The sequence below is a fragment of the Brachyhypopomus gauderio genome, chromosome 6, assembly GCF_052324685.1.
Source record: "Brachyhypopomus gauderio isolate BG-103 chromosome 6, BGAUD_0.2, whole genome shotgun sequence".
NCBI lineage: Eukaryota > Metazoa > Chordata > Actinopteri > Gymnotiformes > Hypopomidae > Brachyhypopomus > Brachyhypopomus gauderio.
The window spans coordinates 24,578,810-24,600,863 of record NC_135216.1 but is presented as its reverse complement, the minus strand read 5'-3'; the positions used below and the strand labels follow the sequence as shown (position 1 = coordinate 24,600,863).

At 45.8% G+C, this 22,054-nt stretch overlaps 5 protein-coding genes across 5 annotated transcripts; 2 read left to right on the top strand and 3 right to left on the bottom strand.

Annotated features, from left to right (window-relative positions):
• Positions 1-60: 60 nt before the first annotated feature.
• ggcta (gamma-glutamylcyclotransferase a) lies at positions 61-2,573 on the bottom strand. The gene is made up of 4 exons (XM_077009872.1): positions 1,745-2,573; positions 1,364-1,509; positions 1,118-1,250; positions 61-613 (listed from the first exon to the last, which is right to left on the bottom strand). The coding sequence occupies exons 1-4, from the start codon at positions 1,853-1,855 to the stop codon at positions 491-493; spliced, it is 513 nt and encodes a 170-aa protein (XP_076865987.1). The 5' UTR covers positions 1,856-2,573; the 3' UTR covers positions 61-490.
• A 134-nt stretch (positions 2,574-2,707) lies between these two features.
• snrpd1 (small nuclear ribonucleoprotein D1 polypeptide) lies at positions 2,708-4,917 on the bottom strand. Its single transcript, XM_077009874.1, has 4 exons — positions 4,763-4,917; positions 4,082-4,158; positions 3,695-3,886; positions 2,708-2,885 (listed from the first exon to the last, which is right to left on the bottom strand). Exons 1-4 carry the CDS (start codon positions 4,774-4,776, stop codon positions 2,809-2,811), a joined length of 360 nt encoding a protein of 119 aa, XP_076865989.1. The 5' UTR covers positions 4,777-4,917; the 3' UTR covers positions 2,708-2,808.
• A 673-nt stretch (positions 4,918-5,590) lies between these two features.
• On the top strand, positions 5,591-11,337 carry clptm1l (CLPTM1 like). The gene is made up of 17 exons (XM_077009868.1): positions 5,591-6,287; positions 6,403-6,497; positions 6,610-6,799; positions 6,934-7,082; positions 7,208-7,286; positions 7,371-7,488; positions 7,707-7,801; positions 7,905-7,989; positions 8,428-8,531; positions 8,818-8,883; positions 9,018-9,068; positions 9,223-9,305; positions 9,446-9,480; positions 9,656-9,711; positions 9,867-9,911; positions 9,999-10,114; positions 10,205-11,337. Exons 1-17 carry the CDS (start codon positions 6,123-6,125, stop codon positions 10,287-10,289), a joined length of 1,617 nt encoding a protein of 538 aa, XP_076865983.1. The 5' UTR covers positions 5,591-6,122; the 3' UTR covers positions 10,290-11,337.
• Positions 11,338-12,167: 830 nt separating this feature from the next.
• On the top strand, positions 12,168-13,950 carry rplp1 (ribosomal protein lateral stalk subunit P1). The gene is made up of 4 exons (XM_077009867.1): positions 12,168-12,386; positions 12,842-12,916; positions 13,483-13,594; positions 13,825-13,950. The coding sequence occupies exons 1-4, from the start codon at positions 12,315-12,317 to the stop codon at positions 13,905-13,907; spliced, it is 342 nt and encodes a 113-aa protein (XP_076865982.1). The 5' UTR covers positions 12,168-12,314; the 3' UTR covers positions 13,908-13,950.
• Positions 13,951-14,320: 370 nt separating this feature from the next.
• LOC143517399 (focal adhesion kinase 1-like) lies at positions 14,321-21,852 on the bottom strand. Its single transcript, XM_077009861.1, is given in 9 exon segments — positions 14,321-15,652; positions 15,977-16,057; positions 16,135-16,290; positions 18,343-18,386; positions 18,389-18,445; positions 18,533-18,572; positions 19,248-19,310; positions 21,237-21,353; positions 21,573-21,852. Coding segments are annotated over 9 exon segments (1,020 nt in total). The 5' UTR covers positions 21,822-21,852; the 3' UTR covers positions 14,321-15,439.
• Positions 21,853-22,054: the final 202 nt, after the last annotated feature.

The window sequence follows — 22,054 nt, the reverse complement described above, 5'->3', positions numbered from 1 at the left end:
TTATTTAAGTGCAGTTAATTCATAATGAGTTTCCTGTTTCCTATCCGAGCCTGTCATCATCCTCCCAACACCCATGTGGTTCAATGACTCACCTGTTGGCTCTTTTTGGGAACTATTTAACTAAAACAATTTTCCCTACACAATCATATTAATCAATCAATCAAATTTTATTTATACAGCTCTTTTTACAACAGTTGTTGTCACAAAGCAGCTTTACAAGTGCCGAGTCCTAGCCCCCAGTGAGCAAGCCAATGGTGATAGTGGCAAAGAAAAACTCTAGTTTTTTTTTTGCATGAGGAAGAAACCTTGAGAGGAACCAAGACTCGGGGGGGGGGAACCCATACTCCTCTGGCCAACACTAGTCACCATGACAACAACAACAATCTAGACAGAAGGAAATATAGAAAAGGAAAAAGATGTAATAATGTCCATCTTGGTGTAGGCATCCGGTTAGGAGGTGGTCGGCCCAGGATGGATTGCTTGTTTCTCCTCATATCAGATTTTTTATCTTGTCTAACAGGGATGGGCCAGTGTAACTGTTGGTCTCCACTGCCTGTAGCCTCTCTAAGTACTCTTCTGGTAGTCCATTCTGTTGGGCTCCTAGACATACAACCTGTAGTTGAAGGAAGAGAGAAATTCTTCAAACCAATAATCTGTTTTCATGGTTGAGTCTTGCTATGAGAACATATGAACAGACGAACAACTCCAGTGGTGATGTTCAAGATATCTACCAGCGAAGTCAGAACTTAGATGGTTCCACTCTACAATGGTCTTTGTGTTACAGAGCTTGTAGGGACAGTGCAGGACAGACACAAACACTTGCTAGTTCTTCATAAAGTAAAGGAGACCATTTGAATAGTTAGAATGCAACGGTAAACCTGCCTTAGTTTAAACTTTAACAAATGTTAAATGTTATAATCTCATATAGTTAATCATTAATGGACAAAATAAATTAACTTAAATGTGCATTTCTGCGGAACAGTTGCACATTTTAAGGCCCCACCAAAATGTATAATTCTTCATTTGACTACTTTGATAAGAAGACATGATTACTAATACTTAATAAATGAACTGCTGAGGGATACTCAGATTGAAACTGCTGCTGAAGGTGAGATACCTCTTTGTACTGTGGGGAAGGAAGGCAGGGTCTAAAATGGTTCATCCGATAGGTTCTACAAAGAAGTGGTCCTGCTTCTGTCTCCACCTTCACTTCCAAGGGGCTGTAGAGACCCTGGTCCACCCCCTCCTGTCTGCAGACGCAAAAATGTCAAGTGAAATCAGTCAGTTTGTTCCCATACGTTTGTACGGTTATCCGTAAGCATCTGAATAGTACGACCCACTGGGTTAGACGAGACTGTCGTACTTATCTAAACTCGTACGGTCCTGGGTCGACATCTCCCACACGACTCCCCACACGACATCATCCGGACTCTCCTCAATCGTGGCCACTCCGCCATTCCAGTTGTTCACCACGTTATCTCCCCACAGGCCAAAGTGAAGCCCATAACCCTGAAGGGACACTGGGTTACTGGTTTAGTTTAAAAGAAAACCAACGGCTGGTTGGCGAGCTTAAAAAGTCAAAACCTCGCAATAGGCCTCCGTTAACTTTCATTTTGTTATATTTTATTTAGCCAGCTATTACCTGAAGAGCTCGGTGTGCCCCAGCTGTAGGTTTCTCTTAACCGGTTTAACAGCTGTTTCTAGCCCATTAAATGTAATTTTAGCCACATTGAAATTCAAATACCTTGAGTCTACCGACGCAATGAGAAACCGCTGATGGATTATTCAACCGTAGTCTCTCTTTCAACAAGTTACTTCCATAAGCAAAATACATAAAACACCTATCGTTTGACATGTTTTTATTCGGTCAGTCTGTTACATGTAAATGCACGTTAACCTATATATTTATGTGTACACTACGAGTTTAATGTTAGCGGTGACACAGAAAAATCATTCAGCGAACCGAGATAACCTTGAACGTTTTATCGACATGCACCGCTTGAGGAAGAGAGCAACCGTGAGGCAGCGAGATGGCGAGTCGCCGGTCACCAAAATAGAAGTCCTTATGTATGACCGCACCGAGGTAACACGTCCCATGCCTACCAAATCAAATATATTTAAAGTACCTTAATTAGATGGTCATAAAAATGGTGGGATGCAAGATTCACTAACAAAATGCTACTAAACTGCTTCTGGTAAAACTGTTTTTTTGGTAGTTAATGTACTGGTGTGCATTTAAGTCACTTGCTTATTGAGCCATTAAATTGTGCTATTTTCACTTATGTTAAATAGAGGATATCATGAATTTAAAAACATGGTTGTTTTTTGGCACAATGTACAAAATATTTTACTCATCTTTTACCTGCATTACCTTCGATTAAGTATAAAATCGAATGTAGCATAAACAAGTACTCCAGAGTGGAACACACAGGACATTTTTGTTCTTCGTCACTCAAATATGATGCCACTGATGCTTCTGCACAATGAAACGTGGACTTCATTTAAACAGCCAAGCTGAAACGAAGGTAACAATGAACTACTTATAGCAGAGGAAGAGGCTACGTTTGAGCACAATGCTAGATAAACTTACGTACATTACCATTAGCAATAAGGCTTTCTAACTTTCAATTTATTAACAAAAAAAAAATTCATGGCACACCACACATCTCTGGAATAAACTTCAATTAGTAAAATGTGGGACAAAACATTTCAAAAGATGACCAAAGTTTAATGTACAAAACAAAAGGGGAAAACAATATTTTCAAAGAAAATTCCTGTACACACAGAAAAAAAAGACGCTGAAGACATTCATCTCCTGGGTCCCCCTCTTCCACGGCCCCTTCCTCTGCCACGCCCCCGTCCTCTTCCACGGCCCCGGCCAGCCACTGCAATAAACCGCAATTTGTTTAATTTTACCAATCAGTCTCAACATTAGTCTACCATTGTGCCATCACTCAAGTTTAAAATCTGATCACACAGAGGACAATGATGCACAACACACATTACACTACTATTCAGTCATGTGTAATTTGCTGTAACGTCTGGATAGTATGTCTTGCACAGAGTAAGCCAAGTTTTAAAGAATCCGTTTCCTCAAGACAGCATATATAAAATAATTGTTGCATGTAGCAGTGCACGGGACATCAGTCCTGCTTTATACCTGTACAATAATTCAGTGGATTTCCTCACAAAGGATTAACTAACCGAACTGTGACATTGTGCCATATGGTCTGTGCATGCAATTTGTTGGGGCCTTGGTGCTTGATGTGTATAGCTGATCACAGATGGCAGTATGAACTGAACGACTCACAATAGACATACTTCTAATTCAAATCTGAACTACACAAGGGCTCAACAAAAAATTTATATAATTTATAATTATATTATATCCTATTAAAAAAATCCAATTTAAATGCAATGTTTTAATTGAAATCATAAAATAAATTAAAATCTAAACAAACTGAAATCACAAATTACAGAAGGAAAAGAGGTTATATGCTACTGAGAAAACATCAAACCAAGAATCTGATGAGCGTCTTCCCAAAAGAACTTGGATTTCGTAATGGACTTCAGTCTTTTCAAATATTTTGCATGTGATGCTCAAATTATATGCACAGAATGCATGAAGATTAATTTAAATGTTGATGTTTAAGATTTCCTTAACAGCACCCCACCACAACACTGCTGCACCTACCAGCCTCTCTCTTCTTCGACTTGATTTTGGGCTCTATGTCCACCAGCAGGGTATCGAGAGGAAGACTGTCCGGCAGGATGAAGTAGCGGATGTTGTTGCCGCGGATGCTGAGGGACTCCAGCTGGGTGGGCTCCCTGTTCTTCAGGGTCATCTTCACCGCTTTCAGGTGGGTGTTCATGCTGACGTCCACACCTGATTTAAAGAAAAATGGCCTATATGAACCCCGACTCAACCACACACACACACAAGGATCGCAAAACATGTTTTCAACGTTATGCACAAAGTAAATCACACTGGCGAATAAAATAAACACATGTTCCCCTGGTTTCCTTGACCGAGGAAATCACAAGCAATCGTTGAAAGTTGTGTCGGTCGAGTTAGTCTTACCTGTAATGGTTCCGTGGACCTGGGTGCCGTTCTTCAACTCAATGGTGACCGTCTCATGGCTCAGTTTCATCAAAAACCTTCAACACAGTAAACAGGAGTAGCGGTGAACCACGGTGTTTCACTGTTTTATTAGGAAGACCCGTGAAAAGAGTCACAGCAACACGTCTAGTTAGCTTAAACTAGCCCCCCTACAACTCTGCCCAAGACGCAAGTCACATATCACATAACTGGGTAAATAGCACGTTAAAAACACGATCTCACAATACAAACGTTAAAGCTCGATATCTCACAATAAAGTAGTGTTCACAGCGCGCTTAGTAGTAATATTGTGTATTATTAAAACTAACCAGGAATCTTAACGAGCTAGCTATGCTAATTACCTGTATAGCTAAGCATTGTTTGCGCTTCTGTATATCGAGCTATCTTCCTTAGCTAGCAAGATATTTACTACATGTGCAATTTGGTTTTCAAACATATAAAACCGAGTTTGTTAACGTAATTGTGTGCCGTAAAACTCTCATTCATTCAGGACTTCCCGCCTCCAATACGTGCACGGTAACTACCCTGCTAGTTAGCTCCTTAGCATCCATTTAAAATCTAACTCCATCCTTTAAATTGTTATTTCCTTTGTTGCATCTAATTGCTGAAAAACGTTAATCCAGTAGTATAAAATAATATTACCTGACGAGTTTCATCGTGGCAGTGGATTTCACTGGAAAATCCTCTACCTAGGTAAGAAAAAATTGTAGCGCAAACGACAAAAGTAGTCTAACGCTACCGAAACGTAGATAAGTGTTTCCGGTAGAACCCGGAAGAAATAGCGGCAAGAGACTTGTTGCCTGTTCGCCCACAATTACGCAAATCTGTTATAAAATATATAACTATTGTTTTAATGCGAGTTTCTGATAAAACTATGTTTTTTCTTATATATGCATATATATATATATATATATATATATATATATATATAATTATTAATAATAATTATATATATATATATATATATATATATATATATATATATATATATATACACATATACATATATATATATATATATATATATATATATATATATATATATATATATATATAATTATTATATATTATTAGATATTATTTTGATAAGGACATGGTCTGTAACCGCTATTTATGTATTACTATTATCCATTTCTCATGTAAATGTCTTTTCCTAAGGGGCTTAGTCATTTAATCGCTGTGTACCTCCAAGAAGAGCCTCAAAGCTTCCTGTTGGATCTGCGTTTAGAAAGGGAATTCCAAGGATTGATAATTTTCATTATTTTATTACTTTATTCTATTTGATTACATTTTGTTTTTCTTCTATTTATTTTATTTAATTGTTATTTTTGTCTATAAATTCTGTAGATCTTTTAGTTGCATATATGTATAAAAAGTGCTATACAATTATTATTATTATTATATTTTATTTTTTGCTCTTATAAGAAAAAACTATGTAATAAATGCTACGGTCTCTTTTTCACGGAAGAAAGAAATTGCAACACCACCCGTGTATGGTTTTAAGAGTTTGGTATTCTTTAAAACGAAGAAACTGGCAACCCATTTGCAGGAACTCGTTCACGGAAGTGAGCGTTCTGCTTATTGGGAAATCTTAAAATCTCACCAAAACGGATTCTAAATTCACGACGTTTCGTTTTATTTTGAAGCCTGCGACCTTTTTCTGCGTTTTCTGGGGGAAATCTGAGTTAGAAAGTCAGCGGATTCTTGTGAATGTTAGCATGTCAACGTTATCCCTTTCGAGTGATGATGCTAAATAGCTAGCTGGCTAAAGCCTTGGGTTTGAACTTACGTGTCACAACATGCAAGATCAGCAGTAGCAGTAACGCTGGACATGTTCACACAGGCGGGAGGACGGCCAACTATGATCACTGAACCATGAACCACGAACCATGAGCCGCCGATAATCAGTATTGCCACATGTTCTTCTGTTGCTTAATTAAGTGGGATATTGAAGTAGTTGGCTAACTAGCTGGTCAGCTGTCTGTTAGCTACAGCAGTCATCATGTTTCAGAAGACCTCACTCACGACCATCATAGTGGGAGTCTTCATCGTTTATGTTCTGCACACTTGTTGGGTTATGTATGGCATCGTTTATACAAAGCCTTGCGAGAGACCACAGAGTGACACCTGCATCTCTCCTTACCTGGCCGGGAAACCTCGACTGCAGGTGAGAGTTATGCCAAACGTCATTGTCTTATTCCCCCCCCCCCCCCCCCCCCCCCCCCCCCCCTGTGGACAGGGCTTTTGCAATTTAAGTCTTTTGTTTCTCACTGTTCACATAGCTAAGCATCTACACATCGATACAGCCCAATGCTGAAGGTGGCCATAGTCTCATCCACAAAGAGGAGGACTTTAACGTGCACACCAAATTTGAGAGGTAAGGTTTGTTGGTCCTTCAGTTAAAAGCCAAACTGCCACGTGCACCCAGCACGTTGTTTAACACAACGCCCGACCGGTTTGCACCCGTCTGTACATTTCGCTTCCCACAGGTTGATAAACGTGTCTCTGCCGAAGAAGACGCGGAGAAACGGGACTTTGTACGCCATAGTGTTTCTGCACCAAGCAGGAGTGTTGCCATGGCAGGACCCACGCCAGGTACATTTGGTGACCCAGCTTACCACCTATATGCTGCCCAAGCCCCCTGAGGTCAGCCTAATCAAGGGCCAAGATGAACATCTGGTAAGTCCTGTTCTTCTTACTCTCCTACTTCTAGTCCACCCAGTACCTACTAATGCATGGTGAGCTTTACGTACTCGCTGTGCATGCTTGGGCATCGACCAAAACCCGAATGGTGAGAGTCCGTTTTGCTGTAGCATCAGGAGCAGAGGAGTGCAGGCGGCGCCGGAGAACAGGACCGGCCCGTGTCGCACTGGCGTTCCCGCCTCACGCTGAACATCGTGGCCGAGGACTTCCTGTTCGACCGCGAAGCCCTTCCCAGCGATGTGCATCGCTACATGCGAGTGTGAGTCTTCTTATGGCCCGTTTCGCTTTCTTGCGCCACTGGTGCACCCAGCTCGGGGCTTGCGAGCGCACGTAAAAACACCGGCGTCGCGACGCTCTCGTTAAACCCGTTCCTCCGACTCGCAGGTTTAACAGCGGCAAGAAAATGGTGTACCTGCCCCTGCTGTTCATCGATGAGCTGAGCAACCGGGTGAAGGATCTAATGGTACGTAATCTCGTCATAGTTCTGCCCCGCGTGGCTAGACGTCCGCCGAGTCGCCTCTCTGACGGAGTCTGGCGTGTCTTGCAGGAGATCAACAGCAGCACGGCGGAGATGCCCCTCACCGTCTCCTACGACACCATCGCCCTGGGCAAGCTGCGCTTCTGGATCCACATGCAGGACGCCGTCTACTCGCTGCAGCAGTTCGGTGAGCCGCGCGCCTCGTCCTGTCACCCGCGTGGCCCGCGACCTTCGGCTGAGCGAAGGGTGGCGCGTGACCACAGAATCAGTGAATACTGGAAAAAAGTGTATTTGTTTAACAAATATTAATAAAATTGTATTAGGTTTCTTGTCTATATATGGTCTGTCTCTCACTCTCTCTTGTATGTATGCAAATGTGTATTTAAAAATGTTTTGCCTTTGCAGGCTTTACTGAGAAAGATGCAGATGAAATCAAGGGCATATTTGTGGACACCAATTTGTACTTCTTAGCTTTGACCTTCTTTGTAGCTGCGTTTCATGTAAGCGAATTTTTTATACTTTTAAGTGAGAGATTTACTTGATGCTTCCTTTCTAGTTATGGTGGACAGGATCAAAACTCTGTCCGTGTCCTTTTTCATTCAGCTCTTATTCGACTTCCTGGCGTTTAAAAATGACATCAGCTTCTGGAAGCACAAGAAGAGCATGGTGGGGATGTCCAGCAAAGCAGGTGAGGTGATCCTACACCCCACTGGGATGGTGATCCTACACCCCACTGATCCTACACCCCACTGGGATGGTGATCCTACACCCCACTGGGATGGTGATCCTACACCCCACTGGGATGGTGATCCTACACCCCACTGATCCTACACCCCACTGGGATGGTGATCCTACACCCCACTGGGATGGTGATCCTACACCCCACTGGGATGGTGATCCTACACCCCACTGGGATGGTGATCTTACACCCCACTGGGATGGTGATCTTACACCCCACTGGGATGGTGATCCTACACCCCACTGGGATGGTGATCCTACACCCCACTGGGATGGTGATCCTACACCCCACTGCATGCCAGGGGCGTCTGGGGGTGTCTGGGATGTCGGGGGGGGAATGTTGGGTCTGTGGCGTCTGGCGCTGACTTAGTCGTGTTGCTTTCCCCAGTGCTGTGGAGGTGTTTCAGCACCATCGTCATCTTCCTCTACCTGCTGGACGAACAGACCAGTCTGCTGGTTCTCATCCCCGCTGGGGTTGGATCTCTGATCGAGGTATTGCTGCATTTCTCCAACCTTCCACATCAGGGCTGACCACACACAATTCACATATAACGTCATAACGTTTGCAGGTTTGAATCTATAAAAATATCAATGCTATTAGAAATTGAAATGGTAGTAATGTAGTCAGAATACATCACTCATGTTTAGAGTGTATAACGTTTAGAGATTTGTATAACGTTATTGGTTCATTTTAACCATAAATAAAGTTTTGCCTTTATGGTTTAAAAGTTCTCTAATATATTGTAATAGATGCTACAACAATTGGGTGTCTTTATAGGTTTGGAAAGTGAAGAAGGCCTTTAAGATCTATATTGTGTGGAAGGGTGTTGCTCCAGAGTTCCAGGTTGGTTCTGCCTCTTGGCCTCTGTGCTCAAACACACTGGCTTCCTTGGAAAGGAAAACGGTGTTTTCTCCCTACACATTTGCTGAATTGAACCACCTACCCTTTATAATCACTGTCCAATGACCATCTTTCAGTTTGGCAAATCTGATGAATCGGAGAGAAGAACAGAGGAATACGATAGTTTGGTAAGTTCTCTTTGGGGTTCTTCTCAGAGCACTCCTTCAATACGTGTGACCTCTGACACTGGTCACAAGCCTGCTGACGATACAGTGACGACGTACAGTGTACCCCTAATTCTCCACCTCACTTTACCACATGACCTCTACTTGACCTTTGCAGGCGATGAAATATCTGTCGTACCTGCTGTATCCGCTGTGCGTGGGGGGTGCCGTCTACGCCCTCGTGTTTGTGAAGTATAAAAGGTACAGTCCTTGCTCCGCCGCTCCTGTTAAGACGGTGAACATGGCTACCGTGTCTGTAACACTTGTCTGCTCTTGACTCGGCGCGTTGAGTATGTTAACACATGTTGAACACTGTCCTGTCTGCTTGATCCTTTTACCAGCTGGTACTCCTGGCTGATCAACAGTTTAGTTAATGGTATGTTTGTTTTTATTGACATTTTACATTATCTACGTTCTTGTGGAAAGGCTGTTTTGAGCCCATGTTATTGTGTAAAAGTCTCTTATAAGGACTTTTAGAGTAGTACATAGAGGCACTGGGCTGTATTCCTTCCCCTAACCCCTGTGTCCCCATGTCCTCTTCACACCAACAGGAGTGTACGCTTTTGGCTTCCTCTTCATGCTACCTCAGCTCTTCGTCAACTACAAGGTCAGCCACAAATGAAATGATAAATGCTGTACTGGGTTGTAATGCTTGGCAGCCAGTGCTTTTTACATCACCAGTGTGTACTATTGTGCTCTTTACATCACCAACGTGTGCTAGTGTGTTCTTCACATCATCAACGTGTGCTCTTGCTTCTACAGTTAAAATCAGTGGCTCATCTACCCTGGAAGGCCTTCATGTATAAAGTAAGTGACATAGAGACTAAAGGAAATGTGAAAAGGCTCAAAGTGTTGTGAGTTTAAGAAGGAATGTCTGTTTATTTTGGCCTTCAGGCATTCAACACATTCATTGACGACGTCTTTGCCTTCATAATCACCATGCCGACGTCTCATCGGCTAGCCTGCTTCAGGGACGATGCCGTGTTCATCATATACCTGTATCAGAGATGGTAAGAAGTCCACGTGCTGTTTTCCACGTGTGCGAAGCAGCAGGATTTCCACTTGTTTCACTTCACTTCATTCTGATTTTCCCCCTATAGGCTGTATCCTGTCGACAGGACCAGGGTGAACGAGTATGGCGTGTCTTATGACGAAGAGCCCAAAAGAAAGTTGCACAAGGATTAAAAATGTCACACCGCAGGACCTTCAGAATCGCAAAAACTCGCAAGGACAGACGGGCCCGGTGGGTGGCTAGGTGGACACGAGCATATGGGGTGACCTGGACTGTTGTTTGTTTCCTCTAGTGTCTCCTCTGGAGTCACACCAACCTCTTCCTCCAGCGTCTTCACTCGTGTGTCGTACGTACTGACCAATAGAGTTTATGTAGGTACAAAGTCCTGTGTGAACCGATTATTGAACCGGTTCAGCTTAAAGTAGCTTTGGGTTTGAATGCAGACCTTCTTGGGTTATGTTCCAGGGAGCTCATTAACTGTGCATCCAGCTTCATAGCACAGCCTCGGTCAGAGCAGACCTCGCCATTCCAAACCGTGTCTCCGTCTTGTGCTTGTTACCTTGGGCACACCATCACTGATTACACTGTCTTTTTGTTTTGTTTTTTGACTGATTGTTTTGTTAAAGTCATATTAAGGAAAATAAGCTCAGTTGAAGAAAAGTATTTTAACAGGCACTCTGAGGAAATCTTTTAAAATAGTGTTCTGAAATCACATTGGTGCCAAATAAACTGAAGTTTGAGTTTTGGAGGGTAGCTGTAGGAAGGGAGGGGAAACTACGTCTCTACTGCTGACTGGAAGAGCCGTGAGAAGTTGGTGTGTGCTGGTGGAGAACGGTCGTGGGCTCTGGCACCATATTCCACTAAAGTGTTTTTACAGAACTGAATTTCCGACTTTTTTGTGAAGTCCATGCATTGATTCATGACGTGAATGTTTGGTTATCTGCTTAAAAGTACAACATTATGCGCATTTTGATGTTTTCTTGAAATAGTAAACCATTGATTGAAGACAGAAGACAAATAGTGGGGACCATGGGGCAGAGACGTCCACGTCATTCTAACTGCTTTTTTTTTTTTTTTTGAAATTGCAGCCAATTGTTATACTTAAATAATTGGTGTCGGAGTTCTTGTACTGAATGAGAAAATCTTGTGTTTGTAATATTAATTTACTAAAGTTCTTGTGCACCTACTGCTCCCTTAAAATAAACAGAACAATGCACTGCATTGTGGGAAAGTGTTTCTTTGTTAACATCTGAAAGGGTGCTGGAGACTGAATTGTAAGGTGACCATATTTTCATTTGGGAAAAGCAGGACACCGTAGTACATTGTGATTAAGAACAGGGCTGCCCTCAATGACGTAGCTCAGAGATTATGGCACACGCAGCGCAGTGCCCTACTGCCTGTAAATTTAAATTTTAATGGTCCAATTAAGGTAATTTAAAAACCAGGACATTTCCTCACTTAAAAAAAACCCGGGACAGGATGTGAAATACGGACATGTCCCAGGAACTACGGGCGTTTGGTCACCCTACTGAATTGTAAAGTAATATATTACTATGTTTATAATTTTCTTAGTACATTTTTATATCTTAGCCATTGCTAATACATTCATACACACATTTGTGCGGGTGAGAGGGCAGTTATACAAAACTACACAAAAATATTAAGGTATAGACAACAGTATCCGTGGCTTTTAGTTTTTGAGAGGGCTGGATTAATTCAATATTATTTTCCATATTCTTTTCAAAGGCAAAATTTGGATGAGAATTGACATTTGTGAACATAAGACTGACATTACAAAATGCCAAAAAGCTGTTAAAGCACGTCTGCAATGTAATATGTTTGAGTATGTATGTATGTATGTATGTTTCAAGGGCGTAAGTTAGTGTCGCAGGAAATAACTAGCAGTGTCAAAACATGCTAACATTTTTATTTTACCGCGTAAACGCTTTACTGAATAATCCAGCATAAACACGAGGCGTCAGAATACGCGTCACAACGTTTGCCCCGCCCCGGCAAGTGACGCACCTGCTATATACACAGATGCCCCGCCTCCTCAAGCCCCTTTCCGCTCGATCCGTAAGGAAGACTCGAACGTGAGGTGCTCGGTCCTTCTAACGAAGCTAAGGCCTTTGAATCCGGCGACTAGCACCATAAGAATTAGGCATCCACGTCCTAAACTGTAACATATCTGAAGAAGAATGGCCTCCGTCTCCGAGCTCGCCTGTATTTACTCGGCACTCATCCTCCACGACGATGAAGTGACGGTCACAGTACGTACCCACAGGCAGAGCTTCGCACGGCGCCATTTTTACCGGAAACACCAGCTAGCGAATCATACGGGGTTCCTGGACAACACAGTTTTATTGAATTGAACGTTACCTTTTTAATATAGCAAATTAAAGTCCGTTACAGAGAACCTACTAGATGAGAAATACATTTGTTTTAGTTCCACATCATTGCTACTAGCATAGCAATATTAGGTCTGTCCAGTGTGGACCTCATGGAGCGATAATGAGCTGAATAACAGCTAGTGTGTTAGGAGTGAACACGAGGTACCGGTCCTGGTGCTAAACATTGTAACTCATGATGAGAAACTTCATGTAAGATGGGCCCTAAATGGACACGTGTGTATAAGATGGATCTTACATGGACACGTGTGTCAGGCACAAGGGTCTGTCCAGCAGACAGCACAAGGTTTGAGTTGACCGATGTGTGTGTTTTCCAGGAGGACAAGCTGAACGCGCTGATCAAAGCTGCAGGGGTCACCATCGAGCCCTTCTGGCCTGGTCTGTTCGCCAAGGTAAACGATGCTTTCTGTCCTAATTCAAGTGGACAACTGCCTGTTTGTAGTGTGTAAAGGTTGTAACGTGTGCCGGTTCATTGACATTACCAGTTGCCATTTGACACGAGGCCTGGTTCAGCGTGAAAGTGATTATGTACATGCTATGTAAAAGTATACAAACTGGGTCTGTGCACTTGACCCATTCATATTTTGGATATATAGTTTATCCTTTTAACAAAGTACTGTAAGTAAAAAAATATCTTGCCTGCTAAGTTTCAAAAGTGGATGTGGAATTACTGAATTCAGGTGATATTGACAGTTACCTGTAAGCGGAGTTGGTGAGTTCTGAGCATGTGCAGTAAACCTGTACAGCGTTTTAATGATTTTGTAGTCGCTTCGGTTCTTGATGGTTTTGTCCTCCATTGTAAATCCATGGTCAGCCGAGATGGACCAGGTTGTGATTCACCTGGAAGTGTAGCCGCTAATGAGTTTGGAGACTAAACCAATGAGCGAGTACTCTGGCTGTGTAGTATGTGTTGAGGGAGTGTGTGGTGCGCTGTGGTGACCAGCTGTCCTGTGTGTAGGCTCTAGCCAGCGTGGACATCGGCAGTCTGATCTGCAGTGTGGGTGCTGGTGGTGGTGCCCCTGCTCCAACCGCAGCTGCTGGTGGAGCTGCCCCTGCTGCTGAAGCACCAGGTAACGGGGGTGTTCACGGAGGAACATCCACCCCTTCACACAATAAACGTCATTTTCCATGTGGATGTGGGAATGTAAATATTAAGGTGTATTGTTTACATACACTGTAAACCTTACACATTAACCTGCGGCATTCTGAAAAGATGCACTTTAGATGTCATGGTTGTATGAGCTAGTTTGGCTGTAAGTCTGCCTGTGTGAACCGTTAGTGTGTTTTTTTCCCTCTACAGCCAAGGAGGAGGAGAAGAAAGAAGAGAAGAAGGATGAGTCTGAGGAGTCTGATGACGACATGGGCTTCGGTCTCTTCGACTAAAGCAGTTTTTCTATCAAAAATAAAATAAAACAGACCAAACTATGTTTGTTTTTGTCTCTGCACTGATCTTCGTTTTTTTATGTGGGTGTCGGGGTACAAAAGGCTGTGAGATCCAGACACTATTTTAAGTGAAAATTTGGGGGGAAAGTCTTACATATACATTCAAGAATGGATCAGTTCCTGTATTCTTCAAAATGTCAACATGGGCAAACAAATCGACCAAATAATGTCGGTCATAAGATTAAGAATTGAGGGGTGCGTTTAAGTGGTATTACCAAGTTCTTTGCATTAATGTGCAATGTGCTCCTGTGTTGACCTGAGCAGGATGTTATGACATCAGGGTTATGGCTTCAGTGCTTGAGGGAGCACGTGTATGCAATACTAACATTAATGCTGCAAATGATCAAACAACATAGAAGAGTAGCACATTTTATTAGTTAAAGGTTCTGTACAGTCAGTATTTCCTGAGAATAATTTATCAGTGACAAAATGGATCCATTTATAGATTGTACTGTACACAGGTGAGCATAAACTCAGAAGCACTAAGATCATCCTCAAGGAAAAGTAATAAAACACTTGTGGTAAATGTGAACTACAGTCTACATGTACCAACATACTTTCAGTTCAGAAAGCAAGGCGTAAGAAGGCCATGGGCTTCTGTGCTTTGAGCAATTGTTTTTGAGTAGATTTGATATGATTTCTGAGACATTTCCTCAACAGTCCCTGATGGCATGTTTCTACCCATTGATGTCCCATTATTGGAAATACAGCCTTCGTAGCCTTACAGTTTCATAAACGTAACTGATTCTTTTAAAAATATATGCCTTCGTATGTGGAATATTATGTGAAACAGCGAGGGGTATTGTGAAGGAAGCTGGGCTGTGTGTAGAGGTGCCCCCTGAGAGGACGCCCAAGGATGGAGATAGTGAGCCCTCGGTCTGTATTTAATCCAGAGCCTTGGTACGAGCACGCCAGCCATAAAGTTAGAGGAAGTGGATGTGTCTCTGATAAACCTTTGGGTGGGACCAGGGGTTTCAAGGCATGGCCTTAGCTCGTGGATCTATGAGGGCGTGGCTTCCAGTTGCACGGTTCTTCAGCTCAGAGGAGCAGGAGAGCCTCTGGCCTGAAGCTCAACTCAAATTTTTTGTTTGAAAAGAAAGAAAGAAAAAGGCAGGCGAACCAGCAGACACAAAAAAAACGTGTGAATCATTCAATCTCCAACAGTCCACTGAATGTAGTATCTAAAAAGTCTTATATATTAAAAAGAAGACATTAAAAGAAAAAAGGTTTATTTCATATTCTTGCAGCGAGGATTCAGGCTTAGAGGTGCATTTCTTCATAGTGGTGAAAGTTGAAGTGAAGGGGCTGTTGGTGCTGTGTGATCTGGTCATGTGACTTCAGCCCGTCATCCCAGCAGAAGATCTCCCCTCTCCTCCTCCTCCTCCTCCTCCTCCTCCTCCTCCTCCTCCTCTCCCCCTCCCACCCCGTGGTGTAGTGTCCGTCTCTGCCAAGCCGCCTCCGCTCCAGCGGCCCTAGTGCGGCCGCGCGTGTGCGATCATCTTGAGGCGTGCCTGGTCTATGACGTCCAGCAGGTTCTTGGCGTCGACGGCTAGCGCGTGAGCCGCCGTCAGCATCTGCTTCTTGTAGTCCTGCTGCAGGCTGGTCAGCACGTACTGCTGGGCCAGCTTCATCTTGCTGATCAGCTCCGCCAGGTCCGAGTTCAGCAGCTTTTGGGCCATCTCGATCTGTGGGGAGGGGGACAGGGCGTTTGAATTAACACACCGGGACCAGTGTGGTCCCGACCTGTTGGCTGAGCCCGTGGGGCGACCTGGTCTGGTTCTGGGAGCAGCCCGGCACTGAACACTTCCCTAGCTCACATTACTCCACAGAAGCCCTTTAACAGGGTCCAAACTGGGGCTCTGGAGTAGAAACGCCAGGGGAAAACCACTCAGTGCTGAGGCGCTCTGGGATGAGCTGGGCAAACACGGCCTCACGCCATAAACGATCCCGTAAACGAGCCCACGATGACATAGTAAAAAAGGAGGTTTGGCAGGCTGAGACGGACTCACCTCTCTGTGGGTGCTAGCTGGCAGGATGGGTATGGTCTCATCCACCGTGGCTAGCAAGGTTCTCAAGGCCAGTCCCACCTCCTACAGTCAGAAGTGATTAGTACCAATGCCACGATGTCAGAGGAAGGCACACGTGTGGAGAGGGGTCGTGTCATTACCTTCACCATGGGCACATACTCCTCGGGTGGAGCGGGCTGTATTTTACTGGACATCTCGATGACGGCCTTCACCAGTCCCGTGACGTTTTCATACACTTTGTCATTGGAGCGGTCGAGGTTCGCCGTGGGAGGTGGACTGATCTCTTGCGGCTGGATCTGAAGAACGGAGTGAAAATTGGCACCTGTATTTGTGTGGATTGATGCAAATGTAATGTTCCGTCATGTTCGTTAATGTTCATTTTACACCACTAGAGGGCAGCATTCGATTTAGAAATCAGCACAAACGGCAGATTAAAGAGGTTCAGTACTTTGATCATAACACAAGGTGGTAGTATTGTACTCGTTAAAATAAGATGGCTTTATACTAAATACTAAAAATGGTCATTTCATCTATAAACCAAGCAAGAAATTAGATAATCTAGAATAATCTCTATTAGGAAGGACTGATCAGTAAAATACCCAAATATTATGAGTCAAAATGTGAGGCTGGATTTCTTGAGAACATAAACTGTATGAAGCCAAAACCCATGTGCCATGAAATAAGAGACAGAAACATGCAGATCAACACAGCCATTAACAGAGTTTAAGGGACACGAAAACATTTCTAGGTTAAATGTACAGTAAGTAGGGTTCCACACTTCGCCTGTGTTTGGACGACATCTTTCGATGTCAAGCGATTGCATAATCGATGCAGTGACCCTAAACGTTAACAGTAACGGAACCCATTTCCAAGCCCAGGGACCCCTGCCTTCTCTGTAATATGCTGAAGACTTAATATTTTACTTACTGTACCTTTAATTTCATCCTATTGTTAGAACTATAACTACTGTGAGCAAAATTGCTACAGTAACTACAATCCCACAGTCAGCACGAGTGCAAATAGCCATTTTGGGTGCAGCAGTACAATGGAGTCGTAATGTTTGTACTGCTGTGAAGAGCTTCATTGTCTTTTATTCCCCCTTTGACAGCATGCACGAGTGTGAGAGCAGGAGACCACGACATACAAACACAAACAACTTACACAACAAACACACATACACACAAGTCCTTACCCTCCAGGGCTACGTGCAACAACAGTGTGGTGCAAAGCAGGTGAGCGTGAGGGGGGGGGGGGGGGGGGGGGGGGGGGGGGGATGCAGGGAAACAGAACAGGAACAAAGAATTAATGATGCAAAGAAAAATAAAGTGAGAGTAAAAATAAGAACATGCAAACATTCCCAAACGCAATAGAAAAGGGAGCATGTGGGACACCGCGGGACATCGCGGGACATCGCGGGACACTGCAGTGAGGGGTGGGGGGGGGGGGGGTGGGAGATCCTTCCACTCTGATTATAAGGCACGGTGTGTGGCTGTTTCAGACGTTGCCAATGTAAAATTGGATCCAGACCCATCGCTTGTGCTGGTGTAATTAAAGGAAAGGCGAGACATCCTGGTCTTGGGAGCGGACCGGCGCCTCGGCACTGCTGCAGAGTAAGAGCAGTTCTCCACGGGCCGTGCGGGACGGGAGGGGCGGAGCTCTGTTTAGCGAACCCACACGAAGCCCCTCCCACTGCAGGACAGGGCCCGGACGGTTTTAATGCGCACGACAGGACCGTGGCGGAGCAGGTGTTGGGTTCACCTCTTCCCCAAAAAGAGCAGCTAACCTGCGAGACGAGTGGAGCTGAACACACAGCTGACGCGGCCGGGCAGCAGGACGACCAGCAGGACGACCAGCAGGACGACTAGAGAGGACCACCGTATCCCACGGATCAGTTCACCCAGCTCCCCAAGAAGTGTGTGAGAATATGAACGTGTGGGAATGTGTGGTTGTGGGAATACATCTTTGTGTGCGTGTGTGTGTGTGTATGCTGTGTGGTCTTGGGCTGTAGGGGCTTGAGGGCCCCTCTGCTGGGTCGTGTCCGGGGGGGGGGGGGGGGGGGGGTGGGGGGGGGGGGGGGGGGGGCTGGGGGGGGGGGGGGGAGTGAGGGGATTCCTCCGTTCTGCTGACACACACCAGCTGCTCTGAGCAGCTCAGCCGTTGTTGAGCCAACTCAGCAGCGGTAAGAGACTTTTGGGAGTGAACTGTGGGGGTGAGACGGTGTGATGTGGAAATCAGAGAGGTGAGCCAAAGTGCATGCTCCACGCGCGATTGGGCGGGGCTCTCCGGGGCCGGTGGGGGCGGGGCTCTCGATCCCATGCTCCCGGAGAGTCACCTGAAGGCCACTGTACCTTCACGCCCTCGTTGTAGCTGTCCACCGGGTTGATGCTGGCAGGTTTCCCAAGTGACTCGGAGCTCCCGGACGAGGGGGTTTCTTGGGCGGAGCTACGGGCTCTGGGCAGGGAAAAGGAGGCGGAGACTGTTAGCGGTGGCTCCATACTCCATGCATGCATCTTTCGTTTATCTCTCTTGTTTGCATACCTGCTTTGCCCACAGGCTGGTATATGTGCTGGTTGCTGGTCTGGAACACAGAGAAACAGCAGCATTTAGAGAGAGACTCACTGGGCTTGGCTCACTGCAGCATCAGCTCTGACCACCACGGAATTGTGGGTAGGTGGTGGGAAAGAATGTGCAGTTCATCCCCTGAGGCTCTTGGGCAAAAACATGCTCACTTCAACTCACTCTCTCTCTCTGCCTTCTATGATGTGTTCTGTACACAATTCTGTAATTATTCTGAGAAAATGGGTCTGGTTTGTGGGTGCCCTCGAGCTGACGCCTGTTTGCCCAGTGGAGATGATGGCATGTAAAATTTAGCCTGCGGCTACTGCTCCAATCACCACTCCCCATCCCTGGTGCCTTCTGCACACCCACAGCCGCCACGCCTATCCAGAGGCGGGGCCAGGGCCTGTAGGCTCCTCCCCCCCCAAAACACAATCACACGCCATCTTCACCAGCTAGGTATGACAAGTCAGGTGCTTCTATCACCAAACACTGCTGTGTTTATGGTTCAGGAGAGGAATGTCCACATTGGTGTAAAATGGGACTTTTGCGAGAAAAGAATAACTGGAATTAATTGTGTGGGTAGGTGGAACAGGTGAGAGAGAGAGAGAGAGAGAGAGAGAGAGAGAGAGAGAGAGAGAGAGAGAGAGACTCCAGGCTAAAAGGTAAACATGCAGAGTGAGGTGAAGGAACTCACCGGTCCCTGGAGGGCGCCGTCCTCTCTGTCTATGCTGCCTCTCGAGTTCCTGGACTCTGGCTTCTGGGCACACACACAGCAGCAGACACAAAACACACGTCACATCTTCCACACGCTGTCACAATAATTCCAAGACGGGTCTTTCCTCATCACACATCTAAACGTCACCTCTGAAGAAGGTGCCAGGCTTTGCCAACCCAACCAGAGACGACACAAAACTTTTTAACTTAACATCCACAGACTTAAAGAAAGCATCCCATAATATGCCACAAAGCCAGTGTTTTGGAATCCAGAATCCGGTCCGAGAGCGGAGGCTGACAGCTGTACCGGTTTGCCGAGGCAGGACTTGAAGAGGTGCATCCTGGGAGCAGAGCGCGTCCTGGCGGTGGTGAGGAAGGAACGGGGGGCGCGTGGTTCCATCGGAGCGGCTGGGGGAGGCGTGCGGCTCCCCGACGGAGCTCCGCTTAAATGAGCACGACTACGGCGCTTAGCACACACGCAGCTCGACCACTCCCCCTCCCTCCCTCTCTCTCTCTCTCTCTCTCTCCCTCCCTCTCCCCCTCAGCTTTTCTTCCTTGTTCCGTCCCGCTACATCCGGTACTTTCTCTCCTCCTCCCAGTTCACTGTTCTCGCGGGGCAGAGTGTGGAGGCTCGGAGGAGAACTCCACAAAGCGTGCGGAGTTACGCCTTTACGACGGCAGCCTCAATGTTGTCTCATCCTGGGAAAAACAAAAACCTCTCGGTGGAATTTTCCACAGGTTTCCCACAACGCTGCAGTCAGAGCAGCGTTAACAACAGCTCGATGCCCTCTGGCATTTCCACACTGTGGAGGAGGAACTTCTGGAGATGTGATGAGCAGACCAACTCAAAGAAACGCTCTACACCAGCTCCAAGAGGAAAATGGCTGTGATTACCCACCAAAAATAGGCACGGTATTTACACGCCACAGAAGGAATGCATGCACGCTGTGCTAAAATGGCTTCAGACTATTAACATGGAGGATGTAGGAGGGCTCGGGGCTCTGTGGCTGGGGCCACGCCCCATCCAGGGGGAGGGCACACGGAGCGCTCCAGGCTGATCCATGTACATCACATCCACCAAATTTATGACTCTGTTTTTCACGTCACTTGTGCACGACAGCATAATATCCTTCCATTTTAGTGTTTATCCTCTCTGGATTAAAAACAGGCCCCCACACACACACACACACACACACACACACACACACACACACACACACACACACACACACACACTCACACACACACACACACACACACACACACACACACACACAGCTCGTGCTGGAGCTGGTTCCTGTGAACTCGTGACCCTCTTTTGATCGGGTCGGTGTTTCCACTGGCTGGAGAGCCCAGTGATTATGTATCTGGACGTGGATGTTCCCTGATGTGGATAAATCACTGTATAAACCACACGGTGGAACACAACCCTCCAGAATAAACGTCTGCAGTGTTTTCAGCTCCACTGATGATTCATTGTTGCAGTTCTTGCTGCGGTTCTCATGCTTGTAGTTGTAATTGGTGGAAAAGCAGGTAAACACGTATCCGTGGTGATGTGGTAAACACGTATCCGTGGTGATGTGGTAAACACGTATCCGTGGTGATGTGGTAAACACGTATCCGTGGTGATGTGGTAAACACGTATCCGTGGTGATGTGGTAAACACGTATCCGTGGTGATGTGGTAAACACGTATCCGTGGTGATGCCAGGGCTTGCATCACGGGTCCGTTGGTACCAGAGGAGTAAGATTACGGAGCAGAGACCCAGTTAGAAAACACACGGAAGTGTTTGAGGATGTGCATCGGTGTGGGCACCACGCAGCGGAATAGTGCCAGGACAAGTTTGTGCATCAAACCAGCAAAGGATGGATGTACTGGACTAGACATGGTCATTATCACACACACAACCACACACACGCATCCCCACACACACACACCCACTCCCACACACACAGTGGGTAGACTGTACCAGGAAGACCTCCTCCTGCTCCAGCCAGCGCTGGTCCTCCTCCATCTGTTGTTGCTGCAGCATCAGTCTCTCCTCCATCAGGTGACCCCGCCCTCGCATGTCCACACCACCCCCGTCCTGACGCACACACACCACACACACCCAACCACGTCTCATCACTTCTAACATTACCTATACGCAAGAGGCTTAGCCTATACAATAGAGAATTTAAAACCATTAACAGTTCATTAACAATTAAATCAATCAAGTTTTTGACTAATCAGGACAGACGTGTCTGTCTGTGAGAAATACACCCGAGTGTGTGCAGTAACCCGAGAACCAATAGGAGGCGCTCACCTCCATGTTAGGTGACCACAAGGGCATGTCTGGCCTGTGGTGGTTCCAGGTGTCGTGGGGGTCCAGAACAGAGGCCTGGGCGGGGTATCCTCCGCTGGGCATGGAGGCCAGGCCGTGAGGGCCGGGGTAACCAGAGACCTGGAGCAACGCGCAGGTCAGAAATGAGCTCACACGCCGTGCTGAGCCAAAGCCCAAAAAACAGCAGCTGTTTTTCCCCATCCAGGATTCCAGAGGGAGTTTATATGGCATAAATACTGTGTAGCTGATAAAATGGCAGATCTCCCACATCAAGAAGCCCGCCCTCCCTCCCTCCCTCCCTCCCTCCCTCCCTCCCTCCCTCCCTCCCTCACTCACTCATCACTCACTCACTCACTCACTCACTCACTCACTCACTCACTCACTCACTCACTCACTCACTCACTCACTCACTCACTCACTCACTCACTCCCTCCCTCCCTCCCTCCTCCCTCCCTCACTCCCTC

Excerpts from the sequence above, each read along its gene's own strand:
- ggcta (XM_077009872.1), bottom strand. The coding sequence starts at position 1,855 with ATGTCAAACGATAGGTGTTTTATGTATTTTGCTTATGGAAGTAACTTG. Across the intron at positions 1,510-1,744 it reads ATTGCGTCGGTAGACTCAAG|GGTTATGGGCTTCACTTTGG; the intron begins GTATTTGAATTT and ends GTGTCCCTTCAG. Across the intron at positions 1,251-1,363 it reads GACCGTACGAGTTTAGATAA|ACAGGAGGGGGTGGACCAGG; the intron begins GTACGACAGTCT and ends TTGCGTCTGCAG.
- snrpd1 (XM_077009874.1), bottom strand. Across the intron at positions 3,887-4,081 it reads GGTCCACGGAACCATTACAG|GTGTGGACGTCAGCATGAAC; the intron begins GTAAGACTAACT and ends TCTTTAAATCAG. Across the intron at positions 2,886-3,694 it reads GTCGAAGAAGAGAGAGGCTG|TGGCTGGCCGGGGCCGTGGA; the intron begins GTAGGTGCAGCA and ends GGTTTATTGCAG.
- rplp1 (XM_077009867.1), top strand. The coding sequence starts at position 12,315 with ATGGCCTCCGTCTCCGAGCTCGCCTGTATTTACTCGGCACTCATCCTC. Across the intron at positions 12,917-13,482 it reads GGCCTGGTCTGTTCGCCAAG|GCTCTAGCCAGCGTGGACAT; the intron begins GTAAACGATGCT and ends TCCTGTGTGTAG. Across the intron at positions 13,595-13,824 it reads CCCTGCTGCTGAAGCACCAG|CCAAGGAGGAGGAGAAGAAA; the intron begins GTAACGGGGGTG and ends TTCCCTCTACAG.
- clptm1l (XM_077009868.1), top strand. The coding sequence starts at position 6,123 with ATGTTTCAGAAGACCTCACTCACGACCATCATAGTGGGAGTCTTCATC. Across the intron at positions 6,498-6,609 it reads GTGCACACCAAATTTGAGAG|GTTGATAAACGTGTCTCTGC; the intron begins GTAAGGTTTGTT and ends CGCTTCCCACAG. Across the intron at positions 9,712-9,866 it reads AGCTCTTCGTCAACTACAAG|TTAAAATCAGTGGCTCATCT; the intron begins GTCAGCCACAAA and ends TTGCTTCTACAG.